The sequence below is a fragment of the Brachyhypopomus gauderio genome, chromosome 5, assembly GCF_052324685.1.
Source record: "Brachyhypopomus gauderio isolate BG-103 chromosome 5, BGAUD_0.2, whole genome shotgun sequence".
In the NCBI taxonomy this organism is placed as follows: Eukaryota; Metazoa; Chordata; class Actinopteri; order Gymnotiformes; family Hypopomidae; genus Brachyhypopomus; species Brachyhypopomus gauderio.
The window spans coordinates 3,805,673-3,826,857 of record NC_135215.1 but is presented as its reverse complement, the minus strand read 5'-3'; the positions used below and the strand labels follow the sequence as shown (position 1 = coordinate 3,826,857).

General features: G+C 38.5%; 3 protein-coding genes across 5 annotated transcripts; all 3 read right to left on the bottom strand.

Annotated features, from left to right (window-relative positions):
* Nucleotides 1-1,059: 1,059 nt before the first annotated feature.
* Nucleotides 1,060-3,928, bottom strand: il26 (interleukin 26). Its single transcript, XM_077004501.1, has 5 exons — nucleotides 3,575-3,928; nucleotides 3,390-3,437; nucleotides 2,928-3,068; nucleotides 2,416-2,490; nucleotides 1,060-2,136 (listed from the first exon to the last, which is right to left on the bottom strand). Exons 1-5 carry the CDS (start codon nucleotides 3,740-3,742, stop codon nucleotides 2,017-2,019), a joined length of 552 nt encoding a protein of 183 aa, XP_076860616.1. The 5' UTR covers nucleotides 3,743-3,928; the 3' UTR covers nucleotides 1,060-2,016.
* A 3,780-nt stretch (nucleotides 3,929-7,708) lies between these two features.
* On the bottom strand, nucleotides 7,709-9,498 carry il22 (interleukin 22). The gene is made up of 5 exons (XM_077004499.1): nucleotides 9,060-9,498; nucleotides 8,905-8,970; nucleotides 8,676-8,819; nucleotides 8,506-8,580; nucleotides 7,709-8,176 (listed from the first exon to the last, which is right to left on the bottom strand). The coding sequence occupies exons 1-5, from the start codon at nucleotides 9,201-9,203 to the stop codon at nucleotides 8,084-8,086; spliced, it is 522 nt and encodes a 173-aa protein (XP_076860614.1). The 5' UTR covers nucleotides 9,204-9,498; the 3' UTR covers nucleotides 7,709-8,083.
* Nucleotides 9,499-10,833: 1,335 nt separating this feature from the next.
* Nucleotides 10,834-20,651, bottom strand: mdm1 (Mdm1 nuclear protein). 3 transcript variants are annotated; one of them, XM_077004997.1, is made up of 15 exons: nucleotides 20,512-20,651; nucleotides 19,729-19,819; nucleotides 19,208-19,518; nucleotides 18,847-18,981; nucleotides 18,181-18,357; nucleotides 17,673-17,827; nucleotides 17,276-17,372; nucleotides 16,307-16,327; nucleotides 14,510-14,709; nucleotides 13,937-14,191; nucleotides 13,577-13,716; nucleotides 13,007-13,140; nucleotides 12,360-12,558; nucleotides 11,572-11,640; nucleotides 10,834-11,218 (listed from the first exon to the last, which is right to left on the bottom strand). In XM_077004997.1, the coding sequence occupies exons 1-15, from the start codon at nucleotides 20,527-20,529 to the stop codon at nucleotides 11,106-11,108; spliced, it is 2,115 nt and encodes a 704-aa protein (XP_076861112.1). In that variant the 5' UTR covers nucleotides 20,530-20,651; the 3' UTR covers nucleotides 10,834-11,105. The 3 variants fall into 3 exon arrangements, with proteins under 3 accessions (XP_076861112.1, XP_076861110.1, XP_076861111.1); XM_077004995.1 differs by having other exon boundaries at nucleotides 10,835-11,218; nucleotides 12,360-12,591; XM_077004996.1 differs by lacking the exon at nucleotides 16,307-16,327 and having other exon boundaries at nucleotides 10,835-11,218; nucleotides 12,360-12,591.
* Nucleotides 20,652-21,185: the final 534 nt, after the last annotated feature.

Here is a 21,185-nt window from a genome sequence, read left to right as displayed (position 1 = left end):
ATGTGAGAGTGCATGTGATTTGTAAAGGTAGACAATAGTCTAAACACCACAGTACACAAAGAACAAAGAAACTCAAAAGAAATGAGCTATTTCAGAATGGCAGCATGGTGGCTTGGTTAGCACGTTTGCCTCTCAGCACTGGGGTCTTGGGTTCAAGTCCCTATCTGAGTGGAGTTTCCATGTTCTCCCCATGTCAGCGTGGGTTTCCTCCGCGGTCTCCGGTTTCCTCCCACGGTCCAAAGACATGGAGGTTAGGTAAGTTAGTCTTCCCTGATTCCCTGACAAATTCTCCTTGAGTCTGAGTCTCTCTGTTCAATAAAAAGCAGTGTCTGAGTGTGGGTGCATGAATGTGTGTGTGTGTGTGTGCTTGTATGCCCAGTGGTGGATGGTGCTCTGTCACTAGGGTCTGTCCTCTCTCCCCTTCCTGGATCCCAGTAGAGAGTATGCTGTGCGCAATTGGCTGCCGCTTCTCGCCGGTGTGTGTGTGATTGGTTGTCTGAGACTTGTACCTGTGTTAAAAATTGTAAAGCACCTTGGGTATTCTGAAAGGCATTATATAAATTGAACATCATTCATTCAATGGCCGAGTCTGTCCTCCTTCCTGCTGAAGCTTGCTGGGAAGGAAACAGTTCAAAAGTACCCTTGATCTGAAGCAGCGGAAGAAAGGCAGTGAAATATCTAACTTTACACATTGTTACTTTAGATTATTCCATTTTATTAAACAACATGTCCAATATCTGTTGTCATTAAGACTTAAATGAAGACTGAATCGTAATATACCACCTGTTCTTGCAGAAATCCACATAATGCCCAAATGTTCACAAAGTTTTATATGAACTGTATAGCTACTGATTTTGAATATTATAAACCGATCTTACAATCGAGTTTATGTAACACCCACTGATGACTTTGAATGATTTGGAAACTACTTTGCAGAAGCATTTTCATTTTTAATAAAGATTATTCCATCACAGCCTAATTAGACAGATACTTTTTACATGACAACTTCATTAAGGTTTTTTAAATTGGGTACATTCCATGTACTTTACAGCTACATTAACATGCTGGGTCAATGGTAAGCAAAACACAATATGTTTAGTCATGGGATAAGCAATCTTTATTTGAATGAACGCTATGCCATTAAATTCATCAAATAAATATCTTCATATAGTACCTAGAAGTATTCAAAAATATTAAATCTTACAAAGTTACACAGTACCAATTTGTAACAGGGCAGGATTAACCATTTAGTCTGGTAAGTTGTTTATATTCACATTAAACTGGATATATTACTAAGAGGAACTAAGAAAAAGTAACATCTGCTGATATAATAAATAACATAAGTTAAAAACAAATAAGTTATCATGTTAGAGGTAATAAATATGCATACAGTAATGAAATATTTCTATGAAAATGCGAAAATGCATAAACCTAAAACACTGACAGAGCAATAACAACACAACAGCTCCATTTTGTCACTTCATGCACATAGGCTCATCAGGACACTGCCTTCAAAGTTACACATCTGAGTGAAAACCCACAACTGCTAAAGTCATATCAACTTCTGCCATGGTCTGAGTTGATGTTCCACGTGATGTGGTATGTGATGTTTTCCTTTTTATGGCAATAAATGTGATTGATGCGACTAGGGTTTATTGATCACACACACCGTCTCGGTTATCCACATGAATTTAGACCTGGACTGTCCATTAATAACCTTTGCTGGATAATTCAGTTATCCACACAGCTGAGACAGCATGCTTTATGAATATCCTGACAGTGGGTGGGAGTAACAGACAGCTCAATGCTAAACGTACTATTGCAATTTCTGAAGAAGTAATTTTAAGTCATATTTAGAAGTGCTGCGTTATTACACTTTAAATAAAATTTTAAATAAAATATACATTTTTAAAATTCAAATTAACAACTAGTTCTGCACCAGGGCAGTTCACATATTGCAGTGAGGTGTATGCATGTGCACGCTTGTGCACTGATGTGTGAATGTTGTGTTTCCAGTTAATTTGAAGAAGACATCTGGCATTTTCTATGCGACAACTTTTTGTCGATATAGACACTAATCCAGTGCAGCACCATCTCAAAGTCCCGTAATGCATTCAGTATCTCTTCTGTTTCCAGCTACCACAGACAGAAATACACGGTCATCGATGCAACAGCTAATTCACATGTGCATAGCCCAAAATCATGGATACAATGTAAAAAAATAAAAGTTCATGAATGTAATATCAATAATCAGTAATAATTCCTGTTGCATTTCAGTTTACTTGCTCCTTCAATGGACATACACAACATGTCCATATTATGCCCATTACTGATCATATTCATTAAAAACACAATCATTTTAAATCCTGTCACTACAAAGGCATTAAAACACCATTTGGACAACATCTGTCATACCTTCTGGTAGTCTTGCTCCATTTCTTTGATCTTCTTCCTTGCGTGGTTACTGAATGTTGCTGGACCTCTGTGTTTCTAATGGAACAGGACATAGACCATCCATAAACACCACATGGTCTGACAGATATTTATATAGCACTAGGCTTACCACATTTACACCTACTACTCTGGATCAGTCTTTTAGTTTAGTAAACTGTGGTTTGAGATGTAAGTGCAAAGAAGGAGAAAGAACTCTAGAATCAGTTCAAGTTGGAGCTGTGAATGGATGTGAATGAATGTGAATGGATCTGTGAATGGATCTGTGAATAGATCTGTAAATGGATCTGTGAATGGATCTGTGAATGGATCTGCACTGCATCCATGGACAGGTGGTTGGATTCCAAAACCCGTTACAACGAACCGTAATCACAAGTGTATTAGTTAAGAGGGACAGAGGTTTGGATGTGGTCATCCTGGCCAATCATAGTTCTGGCATAACTCTGGTGTAATGTTCTGGCATAATGATTACTTACACAGCTTTCCACGTTATCTTTGAGTGTACGGAAAGAATGTATAAATCTCCTGGGGCCATCCGTATCACTTGTCCACAGCTTCCTGAATATATAGTCTTCATAGATTTCCAGGATCTTGCTGATGTCAGCAATATTCATTTTCTGCATAGTAAAATTTTCATCAATGCTCCACTACTAAAATGTTTTGTGTGTGTGTGTGTGTGTGTGTGTGTGTGTGTGTGTGTGTGTGTGTGTGTGTGTATGTGTGTGTGTGTGTGTGAATTTGTGCATTTTAAAGTAATGTGCATTTTAATTATCAATGTAAATTATTGCTACATGTAGCAATGTACAGTACATGTACATGTACAGTAGCTTTTATATTTTAGGATTAGGGTTCCATTTGTTCCGTGCTTTAAAAAAATTCTGTAATCCTGAAAATGTTTTGGTCTATACATTTGAAATTTGTATTAGTTATACCCTTACCTTTATATACAGTTTTGGTAAATATCTTACGTGGCGTCTGTTTTCACTCTATAGAAATAAACATTAGTTTTAGATGTTTTAGCATTAGCACTCTATATAAATGAAGATTAGTTCTGAGTTATTACTGTAAGTGACATTACTTAGGCTATTTAGCTTATTATGAAATGATGCTTTTCTCTACTTACTTGTAAAGATTTGTTGATGGTTTTTAAAGTCTTACTCATGTCCTTTATCATTGGTAAAGAGATATATCTCATTAGGCAATCCACTTGCGCGCATTTCGCTTTCTTGTCACCTGGACAACTGCGCAGCAGGGCAGTGAAGACAAGAAGGGTTAAAATCCTCAAACGCATTCTGGTAGAGTTGTGCTGTATTAGGTAAAGTCGAATATAACACTGAGAAGAGACTGTCGGGTATTTTGAAAACGACTGGCGATTTTCATACCTTATATAGCCCAACCTTTTAAAAATTCCCACAGTAGTTAACGCCCTATCTATCTTGCTGCGTGTACATGGATGTGCTGAAGATAGCTTCTTTAATTTGATTTTAGTGTGAAGTTTCACGACTCGCGGCCCTGCGGTTAAACATTGTATGTGTTCGCGTTTGCGTTTTGATTACCGGACGGAACAAATCTAGGTTACAGTAGGCCTGGAGTTTGCACTACGTGCGCCCTAGCCTACATTTCCGAACTGTGACGGATCAAAGCGTTTACAAAACGTGAGATCATGGGAAATGCCTTAGTAATATAACAACAAAAGCAAAAAAGTGATTATTAATATTATTACGCATCTGTTTTTACACTGAGCGATTTCCATTTTCCCTTTTAATGTTATAATGTATTGAGTTTTTAAATATCAATTTGCATTATTAACTGGTACAAAAATGAGGATGTAGAAAGTTTTAAGAATAACCCTTTTCTTTTCGTATTTATTTATTTTATTTTTTACATGCAGAGTAAACTGAATCAGTTGTCTGCTTTAAGATTTACAAGTGGAATAAGTGGAATAACAACAAACGTTATTATATTGTTATTATAATGATAATTATTTGATTTAATTTTTATTATTTAATTATTACATATTGTCAGGGACTTGGAGTTCACAGTATGGCTACATAGGACAACAATTGTATGGCCTCATATCTTATTAAGTAGGTAGTTTGTGCTTAGTATATGATATTTAAAATATAACTCAAAACTGCATCTTTTACATATCTTTTGCATGTTACATTTCTTCAAAGTTCTTCAGTGTCCAGTGTTCTGTGTCCTTCGGTTTTACTGAAGAAATTATCACATACTTATTATGAATACATTTTTTGTGTGTTTTATAAGCACAGATCATTTCAAATCTGAAACCCCTCTTACCAGATTTTCCTTCCATTTGAACAACCAAGCATTCTGAAAAGTGATTGTGCAAGGGGCTTCTATAGCTTCTGCTGTTTTCTCAAACCAGGTCAACACCTACTAGATTCAACAGAGGGCTTCATCTGACCCAGATTGGTAGCTTGCAGGTTTCTGCTTCCGTATGGTTCCAACCAGAGCATCCTTCCAAAGGATTCAGAAAAATATGTCAGTAGGGTGTGAAATAAGATCATATACTGTGTATAAGGCAGATGAAACTGCTGGGTTTTGATGGTTGATGATTTCGAGGATTTGAAAGACTTCAATAGTTGTTTTACGTACACAAAAATCACAGGTTTCTTTGAAAAAAATGTTTATATTACAGAATTTTTTCAGATTCAGATTCTATATTATAAACAATATATTATTGTTTATATTTATAAAATGTTTATATATCAAGGTCTTTGCATAATTTTTCATAATTTTCCATCTACTGTTGTTCCCATAACACAAAATATGGACAGAGTTACAGACAGTGTGCTGGTAATATCCCTTATTCCAGTTTTTCTTCTGTGTCACTCATTTGTGTAAAATGATGTCACTCATTAGTGTTAAATGATTAATGTTATGAAGAACTTCCTGGAGAGGAATATAAATTATGCCCAGTACTATGTATGAGGTGAAATGCCCCATCATTCAGACATCATTACGTGTGCTTTAAAACCAGTCTCAGTGTCTTAAACCAGGATTTGTTCTTGTGGAAGATTCTGGGTAATATTAAATTGCATCATTATTGCATGAGTTTTTTTGAACCAGAAAAACATATGCATAGATAGATAGATAGATAGATAGATAGATAGATAGATAGATTTATATAGAATAGAATATATATATATATATATATATATATATTTATATATATATATATATATATATATATATATATAGCACAGATATAGTATATATATATATTCTATATTCTATATTATATATATATATAGAATATAATATAGAATATATATATATATATATATATATATACTATATCTATAGATATATATAGCATATATATATATATTTGTATGTCTATCTCTATATATAGAAAAGTTGAGTGATCGGAAAGTTCCTGTCTGTGTTTGTGTAATAATAACCTGCGACACTCAAGCTCAAGGCGATTTACACAGTACATTTCCTTTCATCAGCCTGGGCATTCCAGCGTCTCACACAGGCATGCACAAGGAAGTTTACCTAGCTCAGGTGTCACGTAGGTGTCGTGTTGCCCCATTCTAGTTGAATGGCTCTGGTTGAATTCAGTCCACCCACACTGTTGATCTCCATGTATAAACAGGAAATTACACCATTGGCTATTCGGCAATATGACAGAGACTTAGGAATGGAAATGTGTGCTAGCTCTGGCTCATTGGTCAGGTGGACAGCAAACACTTTGAGACGGTCGTCGCCATTTGTTGCAAATGGTATAAGAAATGGTTTGCTGTGAAAAGGTCATTTGAAATGTCTGCGAGGTTTAACGAACCCTCTGGGCTGTGAGAGGATGGAGAAAACCCAGTGTGGTTTCAGGCTGGGGATGAAGGGTGCACCCCCTGATCGAAGGGTGGCTGTATGACAGATGGTCCCTACGTAGGAGGGTAGTGGGATGGAGACAGTAACCTGTCCGTAAAGGTAAAGGTGAACGTGTGCTCTGGCTGCTGTGTCAGGGAACTAGCACTTTGGTTTGGTGGTCAGAACAAATGTTTACCTCCTGACTGGGTGTGATTGTGGCCTTCAGTCTTCTCCACAGACACCCTGTTCACTTATGGGCCAGTGCTACCCATACAAGGGTGTGATTACATTACAGAAGAATACGGAGTGGTGGTGGTGAAACCATTTGTAGTTAAAGATAGTTGCACGCTAGTCCTGTCCATGTTTATATGAAAATCCTTCAAGGCACCCACACCTGAAGCATTCACAGGTGTGATTTCAGAATAATGTGCTGACCAGTTTGCAGACATCTTCCCTGATATCTTCAGGCTGTCTTTGTTTTAAATATGCGTTTAAAAGAACCACCACTGTCCTGGTTTCTTTCTTCTTCCTATTTCTCCCTGTCTGCCATGATAGATCTTCTCTGGATGTTGTACCTCTCCAATAAATACCATTGCCATAACAATGCTCTCTACCTTAAAACACCTGGAAAATAAGTCCACCAACTTAAGAATACTGTCCTTTAATAACAGCATGGCAATTCTAGGCATTATTACTGGATCGTCCCAATTTAAACTATATAAACATTTTGTGCCACTGAGACGTATTCCTTACTACCCCTCCCAACACACTGACATCCACACCTGCTTTTCAGCATGTGCACTTTAAGTGTATTTACTCAAGAAGTCCCTGTTGTTCTTTTTGAAGTCCTGCTAATTTCCTTATCTCGATCTAAGCCATATTTACCATTTGTCCATCTCTGTGTGTTTACGACCATTTTGATTATAGCTTTGTCTATGATTACACTGTCTGTATTTCCTCTTGTTGTAATTTTTGATAATTTGACCTGATAACTGCAAATGGGATGTTTCTGCATGTTTGTCCAGTAGAAGAGTACATTGTGATTAGTGTTAGAAAGAAAAATTCTCACTCTTGCTCTTCATGTGTATCATGCAATCTGCAGAATGTTTCATAATTGTCTTTGTAAATTCTGGCAAAATAACTAGTGATCATAATAATATAGTTATTATATAGTTAATATAGTGTATCTAAATGGTGTACCTATACCTATACTATAGAACAAGATACTATAACAACATTCCAAGTGAGGATAAATCAAATTCCTTTGTAATACAGTGCATGGCAGGTTCCAGAGCATCTCAGATGCACCAAATCCAGGCACGCTTTGTTGGAGTTAGCGTCATTTCCACTTCAGATGTATTTAATCAATTTAGCCTACATCATTTTAAGTAGAGCACATCACAACATTTTTTATCTTTTTAAAGCGTTTATTGCCAGTATGCAAATAAATAAATATGGACATGTTTACAGTAAATTGTAAAAAAATAATTTAAGCTTTATTAAAAAGTACCAATTTAACTTAAAAAGAAGCAATAATGCTTTTAAATGCATTTACATTCCAGTGATTGTGGATGGTCAGTCTAAGTCATATCCACGGACACCTGGACACATTTCTTTTAACACAGCTCACACATTGTGTGAGTTTACTGTCAGTACAAAATGTAATAATTTGCTCATGTAACAATAAATATACTAAATAAATAGAGCCTTCATAAATAACAATTTGCATATTAAATAAAACAACACAAAAATTCGAAATTCAAACTTCTTTTTTAACTTCAACAGAAATGGTAGTCTATGCATCATCTGTAGAGGTGCAGGACTCGTAGAGGTAGTGGAAGAGAATATCAGTTTCCCCGATTGCCTTGTTCGTGGCCGTAAGTTTGTTCTGAAACAAATGTGCAACAAGTGTGTTTATATATATAAAATAAGAAAGTTATATATAAGAAAAAATAAGAAAAAAAAAAAAATATATATATATATATATATATATGAGAAAGAAATAAGAAATATATATAAGATATATAATATATCTTATTATATATAGGAAGTAATAAGATATATATATATATATATATATATATATATATATATATATATATATATATATATATATATATATATATATATATATATATATATATATATAACTTTCTTAGAGAATTCACGTTGTAATGGTTATAAAAATGTAAAGATTAATTATAAGGATTAAAATACCTTATACATCTCTCCGGCCCTTTCAAGGTTCTGCGTGAACTGCTGGAGGTATTCTTTGTCATCCTGGATGGACTTCTTTGGAAAATAAATAAAAAATATGCATTTTTATTGGACACTGGATAGGTTTGGGAGTCACGAGTTTATAAAGTATTTATGTTAGGAATACTTACGCAGTGTGGTTCCAAGTCTCTAGCAACCCTCTTCAGATCGGGCTTCACTAAATGGAGACGTGGATACTCCGCTTGGTCCACATGCAAAATGTCACTGAGGTAGTAATCCAAGATCCTGGCGTTGATGCAGCAAACATTCCCAGCCTGCATACAAAACAGTTATGTACTCACGTGCTTTTAAGATGCTATTGATTATTCTGCTTTGTTACACTGTTATTTGCACACTCACTTTAAGTTTACCGCTTGGAATCTCCGGGATCAAGCGGGTCTCGTGATCTCGATCTCTCGCTTGCGCCTGTACATCAGAACGGATAATTAAAGAGTAAAACTGCAAGGCGTGGAAAGTGAAAGTTGTAGCTCAGTTATAGCGCCATCCAGACTTACGTGCTTTGCCATCACAATCACGTTGTTCCAAGTTTCGGAGTTGTCCAGAGGACGAGGACGATGGCGCGCAGTGCGCAAAACTGGTGTTGCAATTCCACTCAAAAAATAAGAACATATTACGGCTAGTAGTGCAATGTACTTCATCTTTCCAAAGGTTTAGCTTCTGGAGGTTTCTTATAGATCACCTGAGCCGACTGTCTTGATTGTCTTCTTGTACTCTGGCTTACCAAGGTAGCTTTTATATCCACCCGCCTTGGCCCAGATTTGATAGCCACGTCACTGCGGTATCATCTCTTTGAGACGACGCAACGCACCTACTCCAACAGGTCATATTCATTTAATCGTAGTCGCTGACACGTAATCGCTGACAAGGATTATTAGACGGGACGGGAAATTTGCGACTTGAATTAGTTACACCATAGTTCCTGAAACCTATTGTTACAAGGAAGCTGCTAACGTTCCTATTACTGCTGACATTTTAGTGCCGTTGGAATATTGAAGCAATCAATAGGCAGGATACTTCCTGTGAATTCCCCATGATGATTTCTTTTCTCATGCTTACATGGTTATAATACAGACTCTTTATTATGTGTACAGTTCCAAAGTGGGGGAGTTTTTTTTTCTTCTTCACAGTGCGGTGTTGCTAAGAGATGTATAATGTCCTGGAAAGAGTGCCATATTAACTATTTCAAAACTTCAGACGTTCAATAAAAATTTAATTTGTTCAAGCTTTATTGAAACGTGTAACATGACGTCACTGTGACGTCGTTAGACGCGTCTGTTTGCAAGACCAACAGTTATAAAGGCTGCGTTCATATCAGGATAGGTGTGAAATGATATTAAGAATATATGGTACAACATACAACATGATCAGATATAATATTAATAATTTTCTGTAGGCCACCAAAAAGGTCTGACCCTACGAGGCATGGACTCCAGAAGACATCTGAAGGTGTCCTGTGGTATCTGGTACCAAGATATTAGTAGCTGTAAGACATTATGTCCTGTAAGCTGCAAGACGGGGCCTCCCTGGATTGGAATTGTTTTTCCAATACATCTCACAGGTTCTAGACTAGATCGAGTTGAGGAGAATTTGGAGAACTCTGTAGTGGTCCCTAAACCATTCCTGGACATGCATCCTGCTGAAAGAGGACTGTTCATTAGAGGACACCATTTCCTTGAATGGCAGTACTTGACCTTTGTCAAAATAACACCCACACAAATGGCAGGACCTAAGATTTAATAGGATGTTAAAGAATATGTAACTCAAGAGGTCAGGCCACTTGGTTCCTGGGGCAGACCGACGGGGTGGCAGCCCTGTCCACATCGGTGTGACCCCATGCACTGTATACTGGGATGCATTACGTTCTGATACCTTCCTATCACGGCCAGCGTGAACCTTTTCTGCAAGTTGTTTTACGGTAGCTCTTCTATGGGGTTGGATCAAATGAAGAAGCCTTTGGCCCCGTGTGAATGAAGCCATGATTGCTCATGACTTTGCCAGTATATAGATGTACTGTACATACTATATAAAGATGTAGAAATGTCCAAAGATTTGTAGAAATCAGATTTAGTAGAAATTGGATTTTGTATGTTTATGTTGTATATATAATTTTTGTCTAGATCATTAGTCTTAGTGCGAAAGTTTGAAAAAAAAAAAATTATATATATATATATATATATATATATATATATATATATATATATATATATATATGTATAATTAAATTAATAAATTAAAGCACAATACTATTCACTTAGTGATGTACAAAGGCCTTAAAAAAAAACTTCATATAAACAATTGAAGAAAAAGCCAAAAGCAATCATCCAAACGTTGACTATGCCACATTAGTTTGTCCATATGTCCATGATATTCTGGTGATATCAAAGGGTAAATCAAATAGAAAATTGCTATTTCTATCCTCTATTTTACAATATTTTGTTCATGGTTTTTAATGGAATGTAGAGACCAATTACAAATGCATACACTATTGCAGAGGTGTGATTTCCAATTTCCGTGTGCACTGCAGAATTCAGAGCTTTGATTTAACAGCTCTTCCCCCAAAAGTCCTCTTTCCTCCTCTGAGCTCGGTCCAGGACCCGGGCAGCCCTGAGGCAGGAGGTTGCTGACCTGCACGAGATCTCAGACATCTTGTCATCTAAATTAAGGAAAGAATCACGTCATTCAATGTTTATTTAAAACAGTTTGAAATACTCCAACAACAAAAAAAAGGTTTGCATTAAAGCTTTGGTTATATAGAACGTAAGAGTTGTGTCCTTTCATTTCTCGTATTTAAAATGTATTTTTTGTGGTATGCAAACCACATCAAAGTATAAAACCTGACTAAACTAGGTTGCTCTGCACTCTGGAAGACAACCAGAATCTTGTTTCATGTGTAACCTCTGTGATGACATGCTGACATCTTCTTTAGTAAATTAATCACTAGCTAGAGATGGCTTTATACGCACTCTTTCATGCTGAAGAGGGTAATAATGTCAGTGAGAGTTTTACCATTGTCGGACACGCCAGAATCACTTGAAGGGAGCAAAAATATCCCTGACCGTTGTAATCCCAGGTTACCTTTAATAAAGGTGAACAACAGTCAAGATAATTTTATTCCGGAGTGGTCCATAGATAATGTAATTCAAATAATACTGTATATCTGCTGAAGTTATTATGTACATTAAATTACATTACATTAAGCAAAAGTTGTATACAGCCTCTGTTAATTGTTAATGTATATAATGCTGTTAAGAGCAAACGGTATCTGTGCCACAATTTATGCTTTGGATGTTATGTTTTAGTGGGTCAGCTAAAATGTGTAAAATGATCCTTGTGATGGGAAAAATCTGAATTGGGGATTCCACTACAGGACCTTTCATGGAAGTTTTTGTTCAGAGAATGACGTAAAACGAATCCCCACGGGCATGACACTGAACCAGATTTGAACTCAGCCAGATAGCCTAAGACCCACAATGCACGGAGAGGTAGACCATTAATGGAAAAAGACAAGACATCACATGTTAACATGTTAATGGAAAAAAACCGAGTGCAGGGATGGGAGACTGACCTCGTTTACTCTCTCGACACTAGTGGCGGTAACTTAACCTCTCTCTCTTCGCCTAGACGGTAAATGACTCATTATCACGTTTCTATGACCATTCTGGTCGTCTGGCTTCTGTGCACCACCCACGTGGTGGGACGGTCACGGTGATGTAATAGCGCTCAGGTGAACAACCTTGTGACCGGCATATTCACTTACTGCAGAAATCCGGAGTTCGAAACCACATGAATCGTACCGTTATGCTGAAACTCAGGGTTCCTCAACGTGCCCTGGATTCTGTTGCTCTGCGGTGAGCTAGCGGCTGAGGGCGAGAAGCTGGTTGCTCGTTTGTGAGGTCGTCTGACTGGTGCTGGCTCAGGGGAGTCGGGAGGACAGTCAGCTGCACACAGGTCTTCGTTCAGGGGCAGTGGGTCTATAGTGGCCATCCCTGCAGCCTGGGCAGAATACGGCAGGGCCCCATTCTCAGCCTGTGGGATGGAGCACCCAAGGATCTAATATTTAATCTAATGTATGTCCGCAGAACCGTGTTATACCAGCGTCATATTATCACTCGTAGAGTTACAGGCATAACCATGTTATACCAGTGTTACGACTTGTAATCTCCAAAGGCCCTTCCATAGAAAGACATGCATGTCTAGTGCTGGGTCCACCCTTCTATGTGCTGTATGCATCCATACAGATGGTGTTTCACCATATATTTGCTGATTACAAAGTCCAGGACAGTCACAAAGTGCAACTCTTTTAGAGTTGTGTTTTGATATCCATCACACATTCAAGGCTGTTTTGCAGACATGTTCTTAAGAATGTTTCCAGCGGCTTTAATGACATTTCAGGAGTAACTTTATCATCACTCTTGGTACATGTACAGAGGGCGGTGAGTACCTTGCTGTGTGCTTGTGGAGGTGACCCATGGCTAAGATGTCTGTATGGTGAATGGACTTTACCCAGTGGTGGTTCACTCCTCCTCTCTCTCCTTTTACAATTTGTCTTTGGAGGAGAAACTAGTACAGCACCTCCTATTTGGAAAAACAACATTGATTTATTTCTGTGCATGTACATCGTGAGGACCAAATAATGGGAACAGATGCCTAAATTCGGTTCATGTGATGACGTAATGCTGTAACATTTAGCACCATTTACGCCAACCCAAGACTTAAACGCCGAGGACCCAATTTAATCTGCCTCTTTTCTGATAACCTTTACAGTCAGAGTGAAACAAATGCCAAAGTCAAACAAGAATTTAAGCACATAGGTTGCCAGTGGCCAAGTTGGCATAATAGTCATACCCGCTTCTGTTCCCCATGCAAAAATGACCCAGAATTTAACCTTTATATACTTTATACACCAGTTGCCTGTGGATGCAAGGTTGTTTCTAGCTTGCTATTTTATGTCTTCCAATGCTGGGTTAGTGGTACATGTCTGTGCAACGGGTGTGAAATAAAAACTGGTCACCTGTTGTGGGGGTTGTCCGGTCGTGGTGGGTCCGCGTACCGAGCATGGTTTTCAGTTCGGGAGTAGGTACCCTGCCCTCCTCGTTCAAGTGTTCAGACACAACTTCGGGTGACAAGAACTCACTCTCTGCCACCGTGACCCTGAATGATATGTAGAGCAGGAAGATTTATAATGGAAAAATAGTCTGGTGGACGTGTTGTACATTATTTATGTACTCAGAGAATTTTATCATTCATTATCAAAGGATTAAAAAAGAAAAAAAAACTATTGTCGACAGGAAGTCTGTGTAGAGCACATTACAGTGTTGACCATTATGTCACAGTTGCTGAAGTGGAAAAGATGAATTGTTTATCCGCTTACTCATCTTTTATGTCCTCTGTGTTTCCATGTATGCCCCCTCTTCCTTCTTCCTCCACGCCCTGCTGAAAAGGCGGCTCCTTTCTCTCTTGAGTCAAACCTTTCTCAGAAGGACCTCCTTCCTCTTCCCATGCCAGCTTCCTCCGCACTGGAAGCGTGAGGTCTTTGTTCACCTCTGCTCCTTCAATAGAGCTCCGTCTACTGCTGGTCAAGGAGACGGAGGTCCCGCGACCAGAGCTCCCCCTGACACTGTCCACCCTATGGTCAAGAAAGGTCACACTCAGAAAGAAGAGTCTTGAACCGATACTTGAAATGTTACTGCTAATAACACAGCACAGAAATGAGAACTAAGAAAACACAATTGCAGTTCAATGCAATTCCCATGTGAAATTATAGCAATCTATACACTACATTTTACAATTTACAATTGGAGTTAGAGGCTTATTTCATGATCTAATGACATATTTTATATTTATTATATTATATTCATGAATTTTGACATATAGGTGTAGAAGTAAAGAAAATAATCTAGGTGAGGTCTCGATTCTCCAAGTCAGTCTTGACCCTGCGGTTCACCTGGCCAGATCTAAGGCCTCGATGATGGGACTGCGAGTGGAGCGGTGGTCTTCTTCACTGAGGCAGGAGTTTGAGGTGCAACTCGAAGCCTCCCACAGGTAGTTCTGGGCAGACAGTATCTGGCTGAGGTGCTGTCGGGAGAAGTGGGTGCCCCAGGCCCTCTTCCTGTAGGCTTCAGCTTTCTCCCGCAACTCCCTCACCTGCGGGGGGGTCGACAAACGAGGGCATCAGCAGTGCTGGCAAAACCCTCTGCAGTATACCCTCTGAAACCATTTACAGTATATCCTCTGATACCATCTACAGTATATCCTCTGATACCATCTACAGTATACCCTCTGAAACCATCTACAGTATACCATCTGAAACCATCTACAGTATATCCTCTGAAACCATCTACAGTATACCCTCTGAAACCATCTACAGTATACCCTCTGAAACCATCTACAGTATAACCTCTGATACCATCTACAGTATACCCTCTGAAACCATCTACAGTATACCCTCTGAAACCATCTACAGTATAACCTCTGATACCATCTGCAGTATACCCTCTGAAACCATCTACAGTATAAAATGTCAACTTCACAATGTCCTATGACATGGAACATTTTTAAGGATTAGTAAAGACTAATCTGAGTGGGAGACAGTGAAGAATGACGTACACTGTACTTATTCACTGAATCAGTAACACTGTACTTGCAGTGTTGACTCAAAATCAGAACCTTGTCATACATATAGATGTGTATCTTTGCAAATGATGCAACACGGAGTAATATCGCAATAAGTGCAAAGCAAATATACAGGCCACAATTCACATTCCCATCCACTGAAAAGGTTTAAACACTTAGCCAGAGTTTAGAGTTTAGATACTAAGGCATACACTTAACCTATAGAAAAAGAATGCAATGTCAAAGTTTCCAGAAACCCATAAAGCTTAGCTTAGAGCAACTGTTTAGCTGCAGGTTAGTAAATTATTGACTCTTTAAAAGGGTTCTTGAAAGAAAGAACCTGATTTGTGCAATGTGATGAGTTACACAAACATAAGAAACATAAATATTTTTTAGAGTTTATATATACATATAGGGAGAATTCTCTGGAGCATTACTTTGCCAATACTAAAGGATGGCTAGTAACGCTTTTTACAGACACCTTTTAAAACTTCAACAATGCACATTTATTTACCTGACATACACATTAAACTGAAAAGTGAATTTCAGTTCCATTAGACATTACAATCTAATAAAATATTTTATTCGATTGTTTGGTATTGTATGCAGTGCAGTTCTGCAATTTATGTGCTAAGCATTTAGGAAGCATGAAAGTAACCAGGGAAACCACAAACAACCAGAAAATTCTGTGGAAAAAGATGCAGCATGCAGAAGCATCTTGCTGACTCAACTAACTAAACTCTCTCTCTCTCTCTCTCTCTCTCTCTCTCTCTCTCTCTCTCTCTCTCTCTCTCTCTCTCTCTCTATCTCTCTCTCTCTCACACACACACACACACACACACACACACACATGCACTCTCTCTCTCTCTCTCTCTCTCTCTCACACACACACACACACACACACACACACACACGCATGCACAAACACGCACACACCTGTCCTAATATAGAATCGTATTCACATGCAAAATGTGAGTCAGATCAAATACATAGGGGCACAAAAATAGGACATAAAATGTGACCAACACAATCTTGCCCATATAGTCTGGAAATGGAGGAATGTATCTGAAGAGAAAGAAACAGCAAGAGCAAAACGAGTTATGGTGAAGGAGACAGAGGGATCATTTACCTCACGATACCACTCGTGAACCTGCAAGACCACAGACTAGAGATTAGCGAGGCTGTGGTGCCACGTCTGCTACTTAGTTTCAATTTCTGCTGTGAAAATGATGTCCTTTACACTTTTGGTGGGTAGTAGTGAACTCGGGAGTCTCACAATAACACAATGGTTCTCATTTCCTTCTCCAATCTGTGTCAGAAGAGGGCGTCCTGTGCGTGTTCATTAAAGTGGAATAAATGGTACTGGATGGACTTGTTACTCTGCTTGTGTAGAGTTCATGTTTTATGTAGATTTATTACTACATTTGTAATTTCTAGAATATAAACTGGGGCATAAACAATCTCTAATATCAATCTTTTTAGATCTATTTAAATAAGAGTGAGTGAATAATATAAGTACAATCATTCTGAATAGAGGAATAATTCAAATATATGAGTTATGTGAAACACAGATAATATGCCAAAATGTATTCTAAAATATTTTAATATGGGCCTTAAATCTAAAATATTGTGTAGACATGTAGACAGCATATACATTGATACAAACCTTTGCAATTTTTTCTCTTACTTTACCATTTACACATTTCCTTTTTTAGATTTGTCCAGTATAAAAATTAACATATGCATTAACGGTTCTGAGTTGCCTGAGTTATAATCACATACACATACAGCACATTCATTTATCAGTAGGAAGCAAAAATGTACATTTAATTTAACTAAAAATGTGCAGAGAAAATATCTCAAGATAGGCTAATTTTAAACACATCATTCTTCAACTTGTTTGATAAGTAATAGTATGTTTTTTTAAAAATGAACAAACTATAAAACATTTTATGGGGAAAATTACGACATGCAAAGCATTAGGGCATGGCAGCATAGAACAATAACACCATAATATGAACGAATTCCATACGCTTTTTAGAGGTGACTGAAGTATGTACAGTAGATTTGAGAGATGTGAGGTTATTGCATGCATTACCTCCTCCCCCCGTGTCCCAGTCTTGGCCCACACTCCATCTCTGTAGCAGTATTGAAGAGGAGAACGAAAGTTTGTACTGTATTCAGTCTTCGCCTTCCTGCAATACACAAAAAAGAAATAAGGGAAATTTGATCCATATAGTTTATGTGGGATATTATTCCACAAATACTACAGTGCTGGAAATATAACGTAATGGATATACGAGTTTTGATATTAATAAGAAATGTAAATGTATAAACACCTGATGCACACAAGACAGACATGCTTTAATGTAATGATTGTTGTATGTAAGGGGACAACAAACATTAACATAAAATGATTAACTAGAAGGCCAATACACTAGCTGAGTTATTTTTTTATTTCTCTCATCTCAGCAAAGGTAAAGACAGACGCACACCTCATGACTTTGAGTGAAGCACTGTTTTGGGCCCGTGGTGACCTCACTTGGTGCTGGGGGGGTTGTGGTTCTGGAGCGAGAGCCTCCTCTTCGGGCCAGGACGTCCCGCGGAGGTGCTGCTCCTTCTGATTCTGTCTCTTCTTCTTCCGCTGCCACTGGAGCCATAAGACAGCACAACAGAACCAGAAGGGAGAAAAACCTTCACTCAAACATCCTGTGAATATGAACTTTACTACCGCATTGGTGGCTTTATTTATGGAGAAACTTTTAATCTTATTTTGCGCTGTTCACTTCTCCTTTCTTAAAATTACTGATTGAACATCGATAAATATAGTACATGTTATATATTCTATTTTACTCTGATCTAATTCTATGTTCCTTTAAAAGTCTGGTACTTGGCAAATAAAGATTTTGATTCTGATTTCTCTGAATCTGGTTCGAAGTGTGTGACATTTATGTTTAATCAATGTTTCCCATACAGAACATCTACAATAATTGCAACTGATACCTTGTCAGGGGTGCGATTCTCCATTTGGGTCAACGGGACCGCGTTTAACTCCACATCTCGCCGTAAGCATGGGGGCTTGGGTGGGGGCGACCCTTTAAAACTCTGCATGTACTCACTCTCCAAGACTACTGGACCAGATGTGAAAGGTGGGATTCTCCTATTACTGGCATAAAACATCTAGAACAAACAGAGCAAAAATAAAAACTCTGTAATGAAATTGGACACGTGAAAATACATCCTGTTTATCTGTTTAGTGTCATTATTAATAATTACTAATATGCCCTTATGGAACATATCATCCTGCTTATCACTAAGGAACTTATAAGAGTGAGCGCACTCGTCCAGTCTAGATGATCACAAACAGCTCTCTGCTACCACCTACTGGAGGAAGCGTCAAACAACAAATCAAAATCCACGCAGCAGTGCCCTCTATGTTTATCGTTTTACAAATCATTTTCAAAGGAGGAAGATGTGGCAGACACATGTCAGTGGTCTGTATGCACCATAATGCAGCTGCAAGAAGCTGCTTTTGACTAGTCCAAAATCCTGAGCATAACTGCACATCTGTGGACATCTGTGGATGTGTGTGGATGTGTGTGGACATCTGTGGACAACTGTGGACATGTGTGGATGTTTGTGGAGGTGTGTGGACGTCCGATGGCGTGCCTGTTGCGCTGTGAGAAGAGGTGACTCAGCCATTGGAGTTTTCCAGTGAAACTGCCTGTGGTACTCAGAGTCTCGAACACCATTCTGCTGACTCTTTGTCTTCAGGTCCGCCTTCCTCCTCAGCGCATGGTTTACCTGGGGGACAGCATGTGTACTGTCTCACAGCTGTAGCACACTGTCCTCTAATTTGCAATTAAAGCCAATCATAAATATATTAAGATTATTGGAGATAGACACTGACATGAAAACGCGGGAGGCTGCCTTTCTGTATAATCTTCTCCATTATTGTTTTAAACACATAGTACTTTCATTTACTGCTTAACGGCTGTGAAGTTAGTCCCCTGTATTTTACAAAGTGCACCTGGTTTTTTGGAGTTCCCTGGTTCTGCTGATCAGCAGAAGGACCTTTAGTCTGAGCAGAGGGAGCCTCTTCCTGGAGCTGGGATGTTCTTGAGGCCCTCAGTGGTTTGGATGCTCTTGGAGCCAGAGGTGTCTTCACTTTATCTTCACTGTCACCACGTACCACGGGGAGCACAGGAGGGGTTCCAGGCTTAGTTATATCTTCCTGCCGTGGTGAAACCGAAGAACCTTTCCACTGAAGAGATCTGGATACTTGTGGTGGACAGACTGGAACCCTCCTTTTGCTTTGAATCCGTGGTTCTCTACTAATTCCTTCAGGCAAATGAAAACAACATACGAATAAGCATATAATAAACAATAACCAAAAAAAGAGAAAGAAAAACAGTGTACAGTCACCATGTTCATCCGAATGCACAAGGCAATAATTAAAATAATGCAATTATCTGCATCAGAACATGCTTTGCTCATACTTGTAAATGCAATCTAACGTGTAATTGTAATCTGATGATATGTGACTTTTACCCAGCTGGTCAGAGCGGAGTCCAGCCAGTCGCATCCTACGATGAGGCCGTCTATGCCCAGCTTTGTATTTATTCTGATATTCGCTGATTCCCTGTAGTGGAACACAACGCATCATGAGCATGTTAATTTGTACTCCAACACTATTGTTCTCTGTATTTGATTAAATACGACATTTGAGCTGTGTTTTATCAGCTTAATGCACAGTTGGTGAACGAGCTGAAGGGTCTTTCTTCAGGGTCACATGTTTAATCCATGCCAGTGATCGACAATAAGATTGTCTCAATCCTTCCTTATCCTGTCTTACAGCAGCATGTGGGTATCAAGGTCGTTGCCTGCTATAAAGTAAGTAATAGTTTTCTAAGCACAAAACACGAAGTAATCGAAGCTGGTAAAGGAAACCTGCCCCTTGTGCACAGCTCAGGTGGACATTACGAGAAGCTGGTCGTGCTCCGCTCAAATAAACGTGCAGTGTTCAAAGAACGATTTGAGTTTCACGATTGCATATAAGCTGTACTTGTATGAGGGCTAGGAAGGCATTTGTTTACCAATCGATCAGACCGATAGGCGTTACGTTCCCCTCCGTTTCCTGCCTTAAGCAAAACTGAAAGCGCTCGCGCCGCATCCAAGCTCGAGCTTACTCCAAACGCGATGACGTAGGCGGAGCGCGCGCTGTGTTTTCAACACTTCACAGCCTCCACCGCAAGGTTCATGACCTATATTACATGGTTATTTAGTCCAATGCAATAATTTATATTTAAAAAAGAGGGGTGGGGAATCACATACCTGAAAATGGACTGTCATTTTAAGTCGTTAAGATGAGCTCTCAATCTTAAGAAGGAGACGTGTAAACAAATCTGGCTTTGTTACAGAGTTGGGTGTGAAGCGGGATTGGGTTACGGTAGACGCCGTTGCCCTGGTGAGAGTCGTGGCGTCTCCCGAACGCGCATGCGCAGACATTTGTACGCCTCTGTTGTGACTCTTATGTGGTTGTGTGGCTAGATACAACGAATATTTATTTTAAAGTAAGGTGCTCACATGGTGAAGCTAAAGTAAGGTTTTCCCTCCTGGTGATCTAAGTGTTGTGTATTCTGAATTAGAGAATGTAAATAAATAGTTGTTATGAATTGTTATATTTAATTGTTATAAATAAATGTGTTTTTAGAGTTTACTTGCTCCTTGTGCACAGTCAAACTTTAATCATTTTATTAATAGTTGTTAGGCTTCTTAATGTACCAAGACATGATTATAGAGGCGTGTAATTTAAATGTACTGCTTGGCTGTTCGTCACTATCATTTGGATAAGACTTGCAACCTATAGTGTTGTTAAAGGTCTGTAGATTTTGCCACACACTGACAATGGCCTTAAAAAAAAGTTTAAAAATTGTTAGAAAATGAATAAAGATGTTAATTCAGTGTCTCTGTAGCTTTCTTCTTTTAAACACATACTAACGTAAGCT

Excerpts from the sequence above, each read along its gene's own strand:
- il26 (XM_077004501.1), bottom strand. The coding sequence starts at position 3,742 with ATGCGTTTGAGGATTTTAACCCTTCTTGTCTTCACTGCCCTGCTGCGC. Across the intron at positions 3,069-3,389 it reads TACCAAAACTGTATATAAAG|AAAATGAATATTGCTGACAT; the intron begins GTAAGGGTATAA and ends TTTACTATGCAG. Across the intron at positions 2,491-2,927 it reads AAGATAACGTGGAAAGCTGT|AAACACAGAGGTCCAGCAAC; the intron begins GTAAGTAATCAT and ends CTGTTCCATTAG.
- mdm1 (XM_077004995.1), bottom strand. Across the intron at positions 17,828-18,180 it reads AGAATCGCACCCCTGACAAG|TGGCAGCGGAAGAAGAAGAG; the intron begins GTATCAGTTGCA and ends TTATGGCTCCAG. Across the intron at positions 14,710-16,306 it reads TTCACGAGTGGTATCGTGAG|GTGAGGGAGTTGCGGGAGAA; the intron begins GTAAATGATCCC and ends ACCCCCCCGCAG.
- il22 (XM_077004499.1), bottom strand. The coding sequence starts at position 9,203 with ATGAAGTACATTGCACTACTAGCCGTAATATGTTCTTATTTTTTGAGT. Across the intron at positions 8,971-9,059 it reads TGATTGTGATGGCAAAGCAC|GCGCAAGCGAGAGATCGAGA; the intron begins GTAAGTCTGGAT and ends TCTGATGTACAG. Across the intron at positions 8,177-8,505 it reads GGGCCGGAGAGATGTATAAG|AACAAACTTACGGCCACGAA; the intron begins GTATTTTAATCC and ends CATTTGTTTCAG.